The sequence below is a fragment of the Diadema setosum genome, chromosome 1 (genome assembly GCF_964275005.1).
Source record: "Diadema setosum chromosome 1, eeDiaSeto1, whole genome shotgun sequence".
Classification (NCBI taxonomy): domain Eukaryota; kingdom Metazoa; phylum Echinodermata; class Echinoidea; order Diadematoida; family Diadematidae; genus Diadema; species Diadema setosum.
The window spans coordinates 40,629,083-40,646,264 of NC_092685.1; the positions used below are offsets into that span (position 1 = coordinate 40,629,083).

General features: G+C 40.6%; 1 protein-coding gene across 1 annotated transcript in view; it reads right to left on the reverse strand.

The window, feature by feature from the left end:
- Positions 1-1,320: 1,320 nt before the first annotated feature.
- LOC140236116 (sodium- and chloride-dependent GABA transporter 2-like) overlaps positions 1,321-17,182 on the reverse strand; it is a 77,231-nt gene continuing 61,369 nt past the window's right edge. The window contains exons 8-13 of the mRNA XM_072316091.1: positions 13,394-13,506; positions 10,186-10,323; positions 8,190-8,292; positions 6,203-6,306; positions 2,328-2,501; positions 1,321-1,536 (exon numbers count right to left, since the gene is read on the reverse strand). Coding sequence (XP_072172192.1) covers positions 1,321-1,536; positions 2,328-2,501; positions 6,203-6,306; positions 8,190-8,292; positions 10,186-10,323; positions 13,394-13,506 — 848 coding nt within the window. The remainder of the gene's footprint in view (positions 1,537-2,327; positions 2,502-6,202; positions 6,307-8,189; positions 8,293-10,185; positions 10,324-13,393; positions 13,507-17,182) is intronic.

Consider the following 17,182-nt stretch of genomic DNA (forward strand, 5'->3'; position numbering starts at 1 on the left):
TTCTTTCTTGTAAAAACACATCACTAGATATTTACACTACATGTCCACCAAACGTATGTCCAGCCACTCCACCCACACCTCTGTTCAACTTTAAATTCAATGTGAAAAGTCCTCCCGTCATACCTATAGATCTAAAAAATACTCTGGTTGAGGTAAGGAAGTTATGAGCTATGGCTTAAAATTGCCTTGATTTTTTTTTTAACCTTGACCAGCTAAAAATTGGGAAAGTGGCTCCACATTCTTTTCGGCATAAGAAATCACCAAGGATTTACGTCTGTTGGCCAGGCTAAACCAAACATGCAGGACACTGAATTAACAAAATAATAAATTGTTTGGTCAAAATTAAAAATTTACATTAAATTAAATTTGATGTCGGCTCGATTCTTACTGTATCAGGCTTATATCAATAGTAATTTAATCAAAGCCCATTATTCATGGCCATAATGAGTGGCCAATATGTTTGGAGAATGCGGGGATAAAAAGGGAGTCAATAGAATTTAATGTCTTGAGTCTTTATCTTGTTTGTTTGTGGTAAGACCTTCACTCCTGCGTGGCTCATCCTTTACATGATTGCAATTATCCGAGGAAAGACTATAATACAAACAAACAGATCGATCATGGACATACCGCCACCAACGACATGATTTGGAAATTGATGTCAAACACGCAGCTGCAGTTGACTACTAAGTAATACTAAAGTAGATTTGCAGAAATGTTTCCCGTAGTAATGGATTAATACACAATCTCATGATAAGCAGTTTGTCATATATTGCTCTACATAATTATTATAACCAGTTCCATGATAATTATAGTGTAATTACGATCAAGAAGTAGAGTACATCAGTTATACAATAAGGCGGTTGAAATAATCCTTGACGGGTCAATTATGTACAAGACTTGAATAATTACCGTACATTAATTAATTTTTAATAATTTTTCAATAACACGGCAAAATGGCGTAGGGTAGGCAACCAATTCGATATCAAGGCTGGAAATGTCTGTGCCTTTCTCTAAGCAGGATTCAATCATTATTTTGGCCATTATTGGTCATCAGAACACCTTCGATTTTTTGCTGCTTTGACATGCGACTGGAATAAAGTTCAGTGACTCTTGACTAGGACATAAAGTTCATCGCGAGAGTTCCTCTAAAAGAGCCATTTCGTATATTCCTCATTCACTGTGATTATACGGGTTTCAGGGGGTCAAAGGTTGCGATGGGCTGAACAGAACTGGAACGCAGAGGGCAGGCTTGTGTCTGATTGATTTTTTTTTTTAACACTTCTTCCTAGTGGCTTTTCCCTCGCTCGCATGTGATATGCGTTAGACGGAGTCGACGGCGTTGTACGTTTGTATAGCGACCGACTCGGCGTAGGGCGGCGGCGGCATGCCGGCGCCATTCTTGATCATGCCGTCCCCGCCGTTGAGACCGAGCTCGATGTTGGGGAAGCAGGGGTCCACCTCCTGCATGGTGGGCGGCGGATTGACCGTCTTGCTCCGGCAGTGCGGTAGGTATGGGGTGGTCAGCAGAGTCCAGCGCTGCCAGGGCGAAAAAGAAAAAATTGGAGAAAAGAAGGTTTAGGATTTTGATCAAACACTTGCGATGTTGAATCGGTTTCAGAGGAAGATTTTGACCTTATCTTTCCTTCGTAACATTTTGATTTATTATCATCGATTCAACTTTTGTCGAGTCACATCAAAATGGGGTTTGAGACAAATCGGCACACCTATTGCAATAAAGGTAAACTTATTGACTTGATTTGTCAGACTTATGCAAGCAGGCCCTACTTTTATTTTAAAATATTTACTCACACACGTTTTCGATCACTCGGGTACTACAATGTATATCGCCCTCCATATAATTATACATTTACACATTCATACAAAAGGAGTGATTTACATCAAACAGATTTTGCTGCTTCCAGACCAAAAACAAAAACTTTACTTACAAGCATTGCTTTTAATTGGTTCCGACGTATTTCACACTTCTATTTGTTACAGACCCAAGCTTTTGTTTCATCATTTCTCTAAAAAGAGCCTTGTGTTATTTTGCTCCATATATCACCACATTTTCTTCTGTAACATAGCTGATTTCTATGTTTCTAATTGTATTTTGATGATTTTAATATTATTTTGACCAGTGATATGTATTGCATTTGAATAAGACAAACAAATTCAATTTACAAAAAAAATTCTACGACAAACACACAAAAAGAGAAGAAACAGAACAGAAAAGAATGGCCAAAAGAGGGCGCCATTACAAAACTGGACACCAGTACGATAGCAGAGAGTGGGGGCGTGAAGCCACCACCCCTGGAGCTTGAGCTGACCTCTTGCACGGAGCCCTGGGCATTGAAGATGAGCTGGTAGAAGAAGAAGAAAGGAATGTTGACCATGGTGCAGAGAGAGAGGATCCAACCGATCATGTAGCCCCACCAGGGGTACACATAGGTGTTGTTATACGTCAGCGGGGTGTACTTTACCAAGCTGAAGATGAAGATGGACTGTAGCGGGGAATAGAAAAGTAGGGAAGAAAGACATAGTCACAAAGATATGCGTATGTGTACTATTATTATTATCACCATCATCATCATTTTACGAAAATTACACAGTCCATCAACTTGATACTGACATAACTATGTTAAGGGTAGCAATTATTCCCCCTGCTTTCTGAAAGCGGTTAGTCATTGTGCTCTTTCATTATGCTAGAAAAGTGAATTTTTGTGGAATTCCCTTCATATTTTCTTTATCGAGTGGTCCATATATGACGTCATAACCTCTAGTAGTCTCCTCATCTAGTGGTTCCAACACCAAAACTTAAAAAATCATAACTTTTGCGTCGATTGTCCGATTTTCCTCAAACTTTCACTGATGTGTTCTACTAATGTTGCTGCTTTCACTCAATTCACATTTCTCTTTGGGTTTTGGTTTCCTTTAAATAGTTATTATTTCAAATGTTTTGATGTAACATTTTGAAGAAAAAATAGATATTACTCTACAGTTAACTCCGTGGCTCCATACGATGGCGAACTAAGACACCCTTAGATCTGCCTCCATTTTGTGACTCAGTATCTTAGTAGTGCTGCTGGGATACTTTGAGTTTGACCAGTCTGGAAAGGCAAAATCTTTGTATTTCGGTATGTTATTTGAAATTGCTCGTATTGACAGGGAAAAAGAAAAAAATTACAAAGGCAACGATGCTACCACTACTACTACTTCTAATCCTATATACTACTACTGCTACTACCAAAACTACTACTACTTCTTCTACTACTACTACTATACTACTACTACTACTACTACTACTACTACTACTACTACTACTACTACTACTACTACTACCACGAAAACCACTATTATAGTAAAATGATAATCATAACATTGATGCTAATTGTCACAATAATTACAATACCGTAGTAAAATGGTAAGATTAATTTCTTCGATTTTTTTATATGCTACCCGTACAAGTGGCAAAGCCCACTGAATAGGACTGTCGCTCCACGCACGAATGAACACACATACAAACACACACACATATAATATCCTTCGTAGTCTTCAATACAAGGTCAACAGCAAAGAATGACGTGTAAAACCAGATTGCGTGAGCATTATGAGACTTCGAGAGCTAAATATCATTTCTAAAAGCCAAAGAAGGTTGGGGGGGGGGGTGGCATGGCAAGGTATCGTTAATGATGATTAGAATACTAGCACTTGGCCCAGTTTCTATTTTCCGGCGCGAGGCTGACAAAGTCATTAAAACTCTGCCTGGTATCAAATTGGCAATGACTTATTTTTTCATTAGAGTCACATCCAGTTTTGCAGACTCGCGTCGGCATGTCCTTTGCGTTTTTGATTCCATGACGAAATAGAAGGGGGTCCAAATTCGGTCATCACAATATGCAATGTCTGTACAAGCTGCGCTGTGTGATAGAGAGAGGGCAATATCGTTTTCCATCTCTTGAAAGCGCCTGTTTTCTATAAACAGGCTACGGTGTTCGTGAAACGCACAGACGGCAAGTAAGTTCTTCTCTGACATAGAATGACAGCAGCCATCATAATGCGTAGCGCGTCGCAATCTGGAGTGTTTGATAATATTATTACGATGTCAAATGATATGTCGACTCAATTAGCAACTACACATTCCGAGAGAACTGTCAAACTTTCGTCTCAAGGTGCAACTTTGTTACGTCTTGTGAGACAAGAATGCATAACAAATTTGTTGTTGTTGTTGTCGTTCCTATGTTTTTGAACACTTGCTGAAGAAGAAAAAGGAGAGAATAATCTCACCTCGTTGGTCTAACAATGGCGAACGGTAAAGGTGTGTTTAATTCATTATGTGCTTGTGTAGGCCTATGTGGGAGGAGGAAGGGGGATTGTTAATCATAATTACATGTCCTCGTGACAGATACTTGACCATTATCGGGAGAAAGAAGACAATGGTCAATACTAATATCATATACTCTTCTTACACGCCATTATGTTTTTCTTCTTTTCTCTTCTTCGTGGTTACACAAAGAAGAAAAAGCTCGAAGCCTGGGTTAATTACAGAGCATAACGGCAGTTCTCGAGACCCCCACAATGCTTAGCAAACCTAGAAAATACAGCTTCTATTTACGGGTTCGTGAAAGCTGTAATAAGATGAGGAATATTGATGAAGTAAGTATCTCGCTTCACTTCACGCATGGCTACATGAACACACTTCATTGCATCACAGCTGTCGCATTTTATCTTCATTCGCGCAATTTGAAGAGGCAGAGCGTGTTTGAAAATGTCAAATTTTTGGGAACGCATCTTATATAATAGTCCATCGCAAACGGGAACGTCTTGAGTGTGTAATCATTTTCCACCGTGTGTATTTTAGCCATTGATGGATAAAATGGCGTTGGACACTGGAGAACGCTTGCCCTAAATTCAGCAATATATCTCGTCATTTACAGAATTGGCTCCAAAAGTGATAAGGAAGGACACTTCCCTCTTCCGTCCATCGGATTTAATCAGCTTTTTTGACGATATCCTGCGAATTATGGTGAGCATCATCTACAGTCGAAGCTATTTTCCTGACTTGCCTTTTATTTTTTTGTTTTTTTATTGAAAAATGGGATTTAGGACTAAGGGAATTACGAAAGCTTAAAAATCAGCAAAATTTTAATCAGCTTATTGCTGAATCTGGGGGAAATTGAATTAAGGCGAAATCCGATTTTTGGCCTGACATTTTGATTTCATCACAGCACGTGGGCTTTCGCGTGTCCACGAGATACTCGCCGGAAATGACACGTCAGCCGTCAACATAATTGACCCACATAAAATAAGGGTAATTATCCTCTACAGAAAGAAGACCATGATAGTGCATGGAATCTGACAACTGCAAATGCCAAAAAGAAAAAAGAAAGAAAGAAAGATATCTCTATGTCTGGGCGGAAACATTTCTAATCAGCAGAATGGAATTGCTTATCCAAATATTGAAAGGTGCCCACCCCCCCCCCCCAAAAAAAAAAAGATAAAGTCTCTCCACTCTGAACGTCTGATTCTCTACAAGATTTAGAAATATGAGGGGGACTATAGCCACTCTCGATCTAAAACAATCTGCGCTATAATGGTGCTCCGTCCAAACTCTTGTAATTATTGTCTGACAATATTACTGCTTTAATAAAGATTTAAGCAACAGTTATTATCACATTTGTAAAAGTATAAATGTTTCTTTGAATCAAATGTCTCAGAAACACATTTCTTTAGTTATGGTATGCCATCATCTTTCGTTGAGAGAAATTGCGGTTGGGTCTAAATGTAGTGGCTATTTTTTGTGGCTGTTGCTCATGCTATCAATACTTGAAAAACCTAGTTAATTGAGAAATCATTAAGCTAAAAACACAGCGTATACCAAACATTGCTATTCTCTTGATATTATAGTCAATTTAACGTGATCAAGAATGATTTTATCTTTCATAATGCCCAAGTATACAACTATGACTTTGAAACATGTGGCTCATGACATTGTGTCAGAAATGTTTATTTCGTGCGACACACACACACACACACACACACACACACACACACACACACGCACGCACACGCTACGATGTAACTATACTCAGAGCCTAATTGACCTCCACACCACGGCACTCCCACACGAATGGTAGTCAATTCGAAGGCGGGGGTGAGGCGGGGCGGGGATGGGGATGGGGGTGGGGATGGGGTGGATACTTACAGAAGTGAAGAGGGGTGAGAGGACGATCCAAGAGACAATCATGTAGGGAGATATCCACTTGACACCAGACATCTCGGTCACATTCCTCATGAAACGCACGCCACCTGTTAAGGAATGCGTACATGACATTAATCCTTAGCTTATCGGAGAATCTGGCTACTATGTTACATAGCTTTACTAGGAACCACAACACGTTCATAACAAGCGCTTTAAGCGTCATTGACTATCCTCGTCAATGAAACTTCTGAATATCGTTCGACAGCGAAATTTATTTTAAAATATTGCTATCATATGATCATCTGATATACCATCATCTGACTCTTTAAACTATTTTCATTATTGTAGTAGGTGCGTAATAGAATGAACTCTTAGAACACGATTTAAACCTTCCGCACGATGGCGCTCCTACCCATGGGAATTGCAAGGGAAAATAAAATGTGATGTAACAATAATGAAAAGTGTATTGTTTTTAAGAAAACAAATATACAAGCAAACACCTGTCTAGGATAGAGATAATAACCCGAATCGAGAAGAGACTGGATTTTTTTTCTCTTTACTTCCTCCCCCACCCTACATAAATAAAGAGACGAATTTCTATCCATTTAGGCCTATGCACTATACACCTCAGTTTCCAGAGGGTTATAAGTAGATATTTACATAGGCTTCCTGCGTTGTACCAACCACGGCATTTGCCAGAACATTGATCTTTTCATTTTCGCCCACGTAGCACACACATGTCCATGTATAGCTAACACCGCTTTCACGTTCAGTATTTACACATGTTTCACAATCAAAACAATGTGCCTGGAAGCGCACAAGACGTGAGGCGTTAAGCTAGATCGAAAATATCGGCCTTGCCAATCGATATGCGTGCCACTCGATAATGAATGCGACAAAGAAAAATAAAAGTGCGCCAGTATAAGAAGGGTGACTAAAAACAACAACAACAGCTTCGCCTCGAGTTAATTGGCCGATATCACCTAACTTGGTAGCCACATTCTGTTGCGGATTGGTTTGTTTATATATGGCTTTCTTGAAGGGGCTATAAGAAGGGACAGGGAAGTGGTTTCAAGGTGAACGGTACCTCGGTAAACTAGAACTAATCAAATGAATGCATTTCCAACCCAAGCCCGAGCCAGTAGATGCCAAAATCACTGCTCCAGGCCGAATTCTAAACCACCTTTATACGATGTAACACGACAACATGCCCCATTGAGGGAGTGCAGAAGGAATGCAATAATTGGCAAATGATATTATGCCAACTTCAGGTTGATAATGACCTTCAATCGTACCGTCTGTTCTCAGCCATTGGATTTTATTCAGTTTACACAGCAAGCCATTAAGACCGCCGCCTTATATCATATTCTAGGCAAATAAGGAACGTTGTATTATGATAATAAAAATAAGGCTTGAAATAAAGGCCTTGTAGGCGTCAGGCATTTCAAGAGCTTAAACCAATAATTTTGTATATCTAGTTGACCCTGTACATCACTCATACTATCGATGAGCATTGTAATCATCTTATCGATACAAATATAACCATGAATACAAGGGAAAAAAAAGTACTGCATTATGGTCATAACAACAAGGAGGAATAAATCTGTTTTATAAATTTAGTGATAATAATGCTCTTGTAGTTTTTATTCATTCAAATCAACATCCTCTCTGGTTCTCTCTGGCAAAAGCTTCTCTCGTTGATGATTTTCTCATTAGCATCGCTGAACACTTTATGTCAGAACTAATAATGCTAAAAAAACAGAACTAAGTGAGTCGCCAATATAATGTATCGTTCGTTTAACCACTCCGTTCATAATTATATTCCCTTAAATAGCTCATTTTTTGCATTTTTTAAAATCTATTATGTGGCGGGAGCGCCTTTTTGGCAAAATGTGCGCGCTATGCAAACACACATGATGATTTTTCACATAATCGTTGCCATGGAGATGACACCATCTATTGATTGGCAATCAATGACGTCAATACTTACCGTAGGCCCAGCCAATGGTGAAGCTCTCGAACATGGAAACCCAGAGGAGAACGAAACCACTGGCGGCGTAGTAATCGAAGAGCTGGAAGATGTACATACCTCCCTGTCGATTACGGGGGAAATCCCCAAAACAAATCAAAGCGTGACGTCAGAACTCAACCTGCAGCAGGTGCTGGTACTGATCGTGAACTTTAGAGGCAGTATATATCATGAATTGAGGTTTGAAAATTAAATTGAATTCAGGCGTTGTTTCAACGTTTGATAAACAAGATCATTTGTTTATGGGAAAGCCCATTACTTTTGCCGCCATCCTTAAACCCCTTTTAAGTGATGATTTTTTTTTCAAAACTTTTAAATGAGCACAAAATGAGTGTAGCGCAGTCCATCAAGTCAGATCGGGGAAATATTGAGACATTGGTTGACCCCGCTTAAACATACATTCCACACTAGGAGAATATGTGATCATTTTATCAGGTATAGTTCGTTATATCAGCACTCAGAAGAGAGCTTGTCCACGCTTTTACTGAAATATGATATCTCAGCACAGTTATCACACAAACAATAGACAAGTCTAGAACGAATTCAAAATAGCTTTGATCAGCTGAATATGATTTTACCAGACGAGGCAGAAAAGCTGACAGACATGATAGTCCAGTATAACGATTTTCACATCGTAAAACTTGTAATTGGCCTTTTGTTTGTTGTGTCGGAGTCAACAAATTATGTATGATTTCTACAGCACTCAAATAGAACAGAATTATCGACAACTGAGTTCTAAAACAGCAGCACAGTACAAAGAGTAAATCAAAGAAATCAATTTGCGCAATAATGATGGCTTGTTCCATTTACCCCAAGCCTTGTATAATCACAATTTTACCGTCTGGCGCAGCCTTTCAATAATTTTGATGGCCACAACCCTCAGTTTATAGAATTATCTTTTAAGTGTTCGCCCTTTTGAAAAAAGAAAAGAAAAGAAGAAAACAAATCACCAAAATGTAAAGAAAAAGCGTCGATCACAATTATCATATGAACACTATATATCTATGCTGGGAGAGATGGGACAAACATCAGCGAGAATCCATCAGCGTCCATTAGAATATCTTGCACGACACAAACACGCGATATCCCGGCTACATATGGCCATGTTTTTAAGAGCATCCCGCCATATCAATTTGAAGGAATGGCAATAAAACTCATATTTCGCTGCGTGTATAAGACGATAGTGAGCTACTTCATTCTCGCATGTACTCCCCTTTTGGGCACAAATTGATGCTGGCAAATTGGCACATAATTTCCGACAACGCTTTGAGAAAATTGATCCACCCTCTTTCATTTCCACGTGCTATATAGCAAGGGGAAATAGGGCTATTGCGGCTTTTGTCCCCGAAGGAGAATATATAAAGAAAAAAGCGGGGAAAAAAGAAGAGAGGCACCTTGCAATATCATCGCTATCTTCAGTTTCGCGGGGGCAAAGTGGCAGATTTTCATCCCCTCCAGCGATATGTATTAATATCAAGCCAAGACTTCCCCCGTTTGCCTCGTGAAGGTATCGATACCTGATCAAGATTCTACTGGTGGCGTGCTCTTCCCGCCCAAAATATTAATGCGCGCCATGTATTGGCATAGTCGCACAAAATTTCCATTCCGTCGGCTCGGTATTGACAGCTGTACAGCGAGTTAGACAGCGATCTCTGAAAGATTGGACATTTTTTTTTTCTCTCTCTCTCTCTCTCCACTGATAATGATTGGACTAAAATTGCAGCGAGTGCAGTAAACAACAGCGATATGGGTCGGTACGGCGATACAAAACACTCTCAGTTACAACTTCGGCCTGAGTGAGCTGGGGTGGGTGGTGTTGATATGGAAGATCGACTGAGAAGAGTTTGAATTTGAGGAAAACTATATGATGATGATTATATTCAGGTGCATGATGAGGGTGGTTTGACAATGACTAAAGTATAAAATATCCCATGCAAAGGCTAATCGTCATACTTACATAGGTACACATTGGTATACCGGCGAGGCAAAACCCGAAGCACACGAAGAAGCAGAAGATCTCTCGCCTGTTATCTTTGAGGAGTGTGTTGGGAAACAGGTCAACGATGGTGGCGACAAATCCCTCCACACCGACGAACTGGAAAAAAAAAATAACAGCAATAACAATATTTGCGAAGATATAAGATATAAGAGATGAGAAGATATAAGATATATATAAGATATAAGATATAAAACTACCATGATGATATCGCTGGAGGCAACCAACGACTTACTGGCTCTGAGAAATTGTAACTTTGTTGAGAATGTTGCGATTCGCGATTATTCCTCTATTCCCTCAAATTGCATATAACAACACCAATGTTTGGCGTTTGGTGCAGCTTAGTGCAGCTGTTTTTATTTATTCATATATTTTTAATCTATGTACGATATGTGTTATAAACCTGCTTTCATCTTTCACAAACTGAAAACAGTATTTGGCTAACGTTAGGTTGTCAACCATGAATGAATAATATCTAATGATGAGTAAAAGTACTGACTGGTTGAGTTAGTGGTTAAAACATCCTGCACAAGAACAGTACTCTGCTAATATCTCTTCATTTTCAAGTTATAAATGTATCGACGTAGCTATTCAGACAAAATCCATGAGGCCGCAACGCGCCCTGAAGTCTGGATAACTCAACGGGCGAGCACGGGCGAGTTTTTAGGAGGTTCTGGCTAGCAGTGTCAGTTCCGATCATGTGTACGGAGAGTGGCGACAGTACGCTGGACTCGGCAGCTCGTAAAGACAGCCGTGCCAATCAAATAGATCATAAATCAACACATTGCTCTGCAATACGACTTTTCTACCCGGTCATACCAGTGATGGTGTTTGAAACTGGCATGGCATGGATGCATTTCGAACGTGATGCCATGTGCTCCTTACCCTTTCACAACATTGCTCTTAATGCACAGAGATGTAGGACCTACGTGTATTCTTACAATGCTCCATCTGCTCAATTCCGATGATCTGCCCATTTCTTACTTGCAAACATTTCAACTGGGCGCTTACAACCATTGCGAGTTCTTATGCAGGGCCTTGCTGAAAAGCAGTTTCAAAGCTGATAGCTGGCTTTATGTTGAAATAAATCAAAATCAAATCAAATCAAAGTTTCAATGGCAACAATATTGTAACGACACCAATGAGATGCGAGGGTTTTCATTGCTGCTATGGAATCACCGGTCATAAACTGCGAGCCTCTTATATAAAAACGTGGCCCTGAGTTCACATAAGAACAAACGTCTTGGAGTTCCACTGATGATGATGATTTACGAACATCCTCTTCAATTTCCAAATTAAAGTTTGCATGCGGCATTTAGTAAACTGCCTGTCTTTGAACATGAGGTGTACAAAATAAAATCGAATGAAAAAAAGGGGGGGGGGGTCAGTTGGAAAGGTTGTAAGTGCGTGAGTGTGAGTGTGTTGGAGGCGTGTCTGTGTGTGTCTGTTTGTTTCTTGCATGACTTCAATATCAGATATCATGGGGCGATTTAGTTACAAATAATTTGAAATAAAATTTCAAAACAAAAAACAAATACATTGAAATAAAAAAAAAATGCGAAAGGAGAGTTCGCGATTAAACAGTACATAGGTTTATATTCCAAAGAATTAGGCCACCTAATTGTCGACCATTGAAACGGGTTTAAAGTCCAAGGCATTCGCATTTCTGTGATCTGATGCATTATCCACGCGGTATTTTCTCTGGACCTGTTTTGCCTAAACTGTTGCTGTGTTCTATCCAGCCCGCGAAATGTATTCCATTGGCCGACTGTAGCACTCTCGACTTCGTATCTCGTTCGTGTTCATTAGTCATGCTGATAGTCGGCGCCTGAAATGAATGCGAAATTCAAGCGCGGCCCGTGAAATCTATACTCCTTCTTGTATTTGTTTGATCCGAAAGCGATTTGACTGTGAGTAACCCTCGGGGGGAAAAAGGCTGACTAGATGTTGGGGATGTGGAAAGGAACACCGCAAACTAATCAGCCTTTTTTTTTCAGGAGTGAAACAATTGGGAATGTGAGAAATATACTACATTCGATTACAGAAACCTACTGAAATTAATTGCCAATCTCTATCGTCGTAACCTGCCTTCTTGTTGGCACGCGTGAGATTGTGTATGCTGCTGTTGGGATTGTAGTGTGTTTTGTGTATGTGTGTGTGTGTGGTTCTTTTTTTTTTATTGTTTTTTTTTGTTTTTTTTTTTTACGTGTGTTTCATCAACTGCGGTTAATTTCAACAGCCACAGCAGCAAAAATGTAAATGCGTCTCTTGGTTTCATTTCCGTCGTTAAAAAATAACAACAACAACTTTAGTAATGACAATTCCCTTTCAAGTTCGTTTCATCAAAATTGGCATACTTTTCTTGACCGCGTCTGTCAACAAATTCTTGTGAGACACCTCAGAAAGAATAGAAATCAAAATTTGATATTTGGATTGAATAAATGACTTCAGAAGTTAATAAGTAAGTCAGAAAGGTTCTGCACACAGCGCGATATGTAGGGAAGGGGAAGCGCACGGCACGACAAGGCAGGACAGTAGATAGGGACGAGGAGGGGAGCATGGAAGGGCAGGGAAAGGGATGCGGAGATGGAGGGAGGGTTTGTGATGAGAGAGGATGTAGGGGGAGGAAAAGATTGTGAAGGGAGGGGATGTAGAGGGTGGGTATGAGGGGAAAGAGGGAAGGGAGGGGATGTAGGGGGTGGGTATGAGGGGGAGGAGGGAAGGGAGTGGATAGGTGTCAGGGGAGTAAAAATGAGAAGACAAAGAGGGAAGGGGCAAGAAAATTGAAGAGGGGAGGAGAGGAGGGTAATTCGAGGGTGGTTGGCAGGAGGGGAGAGGAAGAGAGGAAGGGGGGGGGGGGGAGGAGGAGAGGGAGAGAAGAGATGTGAAGGGACAGAGGAGACAATTACCCCCGGCGAAATACAAACACCAGTTGGCGATAGGGTTAGAGTAAAGATTAGGTCTACAGGGCTGGGTTTAGGTTTATAGAATTTGGGTTAGGGTTATGATTGGGTCAGGATTAGGATTAGGGTTAGAATAAGGAAAAGGGTTTGGGGTAATTGTCCATGGGTAATCATTATTGTCCTAGAACCCTAGGAGAACAGTACCGGAGGGGGGGGGTGGAAAGGTGGGGGAGCCGCGTTTAAAGCGTTCAATGATTCCCACTGACCTGACTGTCTATTCCAAGGATGAGGAGACAGATGAAGAAGAGGACGGCCCAAAGAGTGGACAGCGGCATCTGGGTGATGGCTTCTGGGTAGGCGATGAATGCCAGTCCAGGACCTGGGTATAGACCAAGACCAGAGAAGACAAGACCATGAAAAAAAGGTCATTTTTCTATTACAAGTCTCAACCTTTCAAATCTGATCTTGTGATCTTGAAAAGCAAATAGGATTATGAATACGGCAACTGAATATTATGAGCCATACAGGTACTATACCACACCTTGACATCAGAATCTTCAAGTAACATGCAGTATCATTTTCACAGCTGGAAAGAAAAGGAAGCAAAAAACAAACAAACAAACAAAACAAAACAAAAGATAGCCGCTACAAACTACTAGCTTATTGTCAACTCAGTTCTTGCCTCTTTTTCTGCTTTCAGCATGAGGATATTCTACAACTTTAACAATATGCAAAGTCCTGTCTAGAAAACAGTCGAGATAAGTATAACAGAAATATATACTGCTCCTTACAGTATGCATGATAAACGCTTCCACGCAAATTTGATTCGTTTGGAAATGCATCATTCTGACCCTTAAATTTATGACAGTTTTATGATTGAAGAATTTGATGAAGTATCTACACAGATTAACGTCTATTAAGTCATCAATAACATACCATTACCAACCACTTTGGTTACTCGTATCATATGATAATGACGAATCAACTTTCAAGCACAGTGAGTTATTTGTCATTTTCTATATACCCTTTGGTATGTCGGAATATCAGTTTCCACATTACTTGTGAAAAATTATCACGAAGGTATCCGGAAACGAAACGTGGTTTGTGGAACTGGACGTACGATATTTTTTTTTTTTTTTTTTTTTATTCAAGTTCCATATTCCACATTCCATATTCAGGCTTCATATTCCATTTGATTTCGGAGTAAAATATGTATAACACAACATTCAATTTTAGACATAATTTCACAAATGTATAAGGACACGTAATAAAATGATGTGTAAATATGAGGAATCTACTAAAAAGCAATGCTTGTAGGATGTATAGGTTCCAAAGAAACAATATAAGCGTTTCGGTATGTCGAGATAATAATAAACTCTACAGAATGTACAAAATAGTTTATGATGGTCGAGGTAAAACTCAGGGATTCAATGCTCCATAAAATTGCACTATTGGTCAAAGAAATGTGGTCAAATGAAGTCAAATGAAGACACCCGAGCGAGGCATCATTGAGAATAAGAACAGATATATCAAAATGGTCAAAATGGTCACAGCAAGTAACATTATGCGAGTATACGCGATATCTTCTATGGCATGATCAGAATAATGTAGGCACTCGCGTGTTGGTGTATTACTGTGCTATCTACAGCGTATTGACTGAACATCACTACGAAGCTATAATCGTCTAAAAAAAACTAAAGCAATTTATGCTCAAATTGCTGTATTTTGTTGAGATATTTTTAACACATACATTTTTTTATCTATCTATGCTCAATACGTTAAATTTGTCGCATTCTTTATGTTGAAAGATTTTATAGGTTTTCTATTACAGCCAAGGCGCTCAGTGACACACTTCCGCGAGATCTTATAGCTGAAAAGAAGTTTCAGTCATTGCTTTTAAAAAAGGTTTCTAAAAAGTGACGTAAGGAACCAATTTTCTACATTCTTAAATCGTGTCGCATTTGCGAGGTATGCTCTAACTCACATACACACAATACAAACTCACACACACACACACACACACACACACACACACACACACACACACACGAATTCACCCACGAGAGCAGACACACACACACCTTCACCTTACGTCGATATCCAATTTAGGTAGATGTGTACATATTGTCCAATCTTTCCAACAACTTCAAAACTCCCCCCTCGCCCACTTTTTCCCCTCTCATCTGCCGTTTTCGCTTTTTTATATATAAATTCCATTTGCTCCTCCTGCGAAATCTCCGGCTCTTATATTCTTTGGGTTGTCTGATATCTGTAGTCGAGTCCTTCATCTCAATATTGGAAAGCACTTCTCCGGACGAGCATCGTGCAATTCCAACTCGCAGAGCAAACAGAAATAGATATTCCCGTCTTTCAGTCATCCCACTTTCGTTTGCTCGGAGAAGGTTACATCGTCTGATGCAATGTTGCGTCGACCGCGAAGACGTGATCAGTACTTACAAATAAATCATTTTCCCAATCTCTTTCCCTCTCTATATATGTCTTTTTCTTTAATATATCTATTTCTTTTTTTTTTCTCCACGCTGCATTCAACTCATCTCCAGACGTTGTACATAATCCATGGATTTGTAACTAGATACTGCGGTTGAAAATAAGGTGGAAAAAGAAAAACGGCAAATCGTGACAGCCCATTTCGGCCCGTGTTTGATTTGCGATATTGGCCGGCGCGTACAGCGATGGAAGTTTCTTCGCTGGTGAGCGGGCACGCGCGTGCGCGAAACACGCCTCAGTAGATCGATCACCGACACTCAATCGTCGGCACGCACGTATGACGATCGTCGGGACTTCGGTCATCAAACGTTGGATAATAAGAGATTGGAGAAGGAGGTAGGGATGGGAGGAGAGGAGGAGGAAAAGGAGAAGGAATGGGAAGATGGGACGAAAAGAAATGGGAGGGGTGGGAAAGATATGAGGGTAAACGAGGAGGTGCGGGTGGAGAGGGGGGGGGTATGGGAAAAAACGAGGCAGGGATGGGTAACAGGGATGGAGCGCTAAGGGGTGGGTTGGAGGGGAATACGTAAGTCTAACATGAAGCCCTCCTCGCAGTTCGACGCTGATCTTCTCGGGTTTCGCTGATCAGAGTTTGAGACCACCTCACACTTTCCAAGAAAAACCAAGACAGACATCATGAGCAAAATAACTCTGTAGGGGATAAACGCGCTTGGCAGATCTAAAAGCCAGGTGCTCCCGTTTTTATAAGACCAGGGACCTATCCAAAAGAGCAGACACCTCCACATACCTCTAAAATCTGAACCATTTAACTCCCAGATGTTGGGATGAGGCATGAGATTGATGGATGGCACGATTGCTTCTAGCCACCAATGGGTTAATTTCGACCAGACTTTATCTGGTTACCCAGTATGTTTGTTTAATCTCCCTGTAACCTGTACACCTTCTCTGTAAGTCTTTGTGCCCTGAATCAGGAAACAGTGTATGTTCTGCAGTGTCCAGTCAGAACAAAACATCTGCCGATATGCTAACAACCCTAGGATAAAGGGGAAACAAGCCGGGGAAAAATGAGCGCTCATGTTCAACAAACTGGAGCAACTAACTTAAACTCGCTGGCGCATTATTGGAATAGCTGCTTGGTGTCTCGAGAGAGAGCGCGGATGTTCTACGCCCTCACGGAGACTTCAGGTAAAACGACAGGGAGAGGCGCGCTTTCACTGCCCTCGTCATATTTGTACAGCCGATCCGCGAAAAGCCGCGGGGTGAAATTGGAAAAGAGGGCGCTTGTAATTAGAGCAAAGTGTGCATGATACACACCCTCTCGGATTCTATCCCAGACGATTTTTCCTCTTTCCATTTTCCTCCTCCTTTTTTTTTTCTTTGGGGGGAGGGGAGATGGACGAGGCACGGAAATGCATGACGGAGGGTTATATTTCGTTTCCATGGCTTTGTGTCAAACCTTGCAATTACAGTCAGACTTTAAAGGCGGCATTCCTCGCGCGTTAAGCATCAAAATGTTATGGGTGGGTGTGCGTGGAGGTCGGGAGGGGGCGGGTCGGGTCAGAAGAACATCGGCTTCTTTATACCGT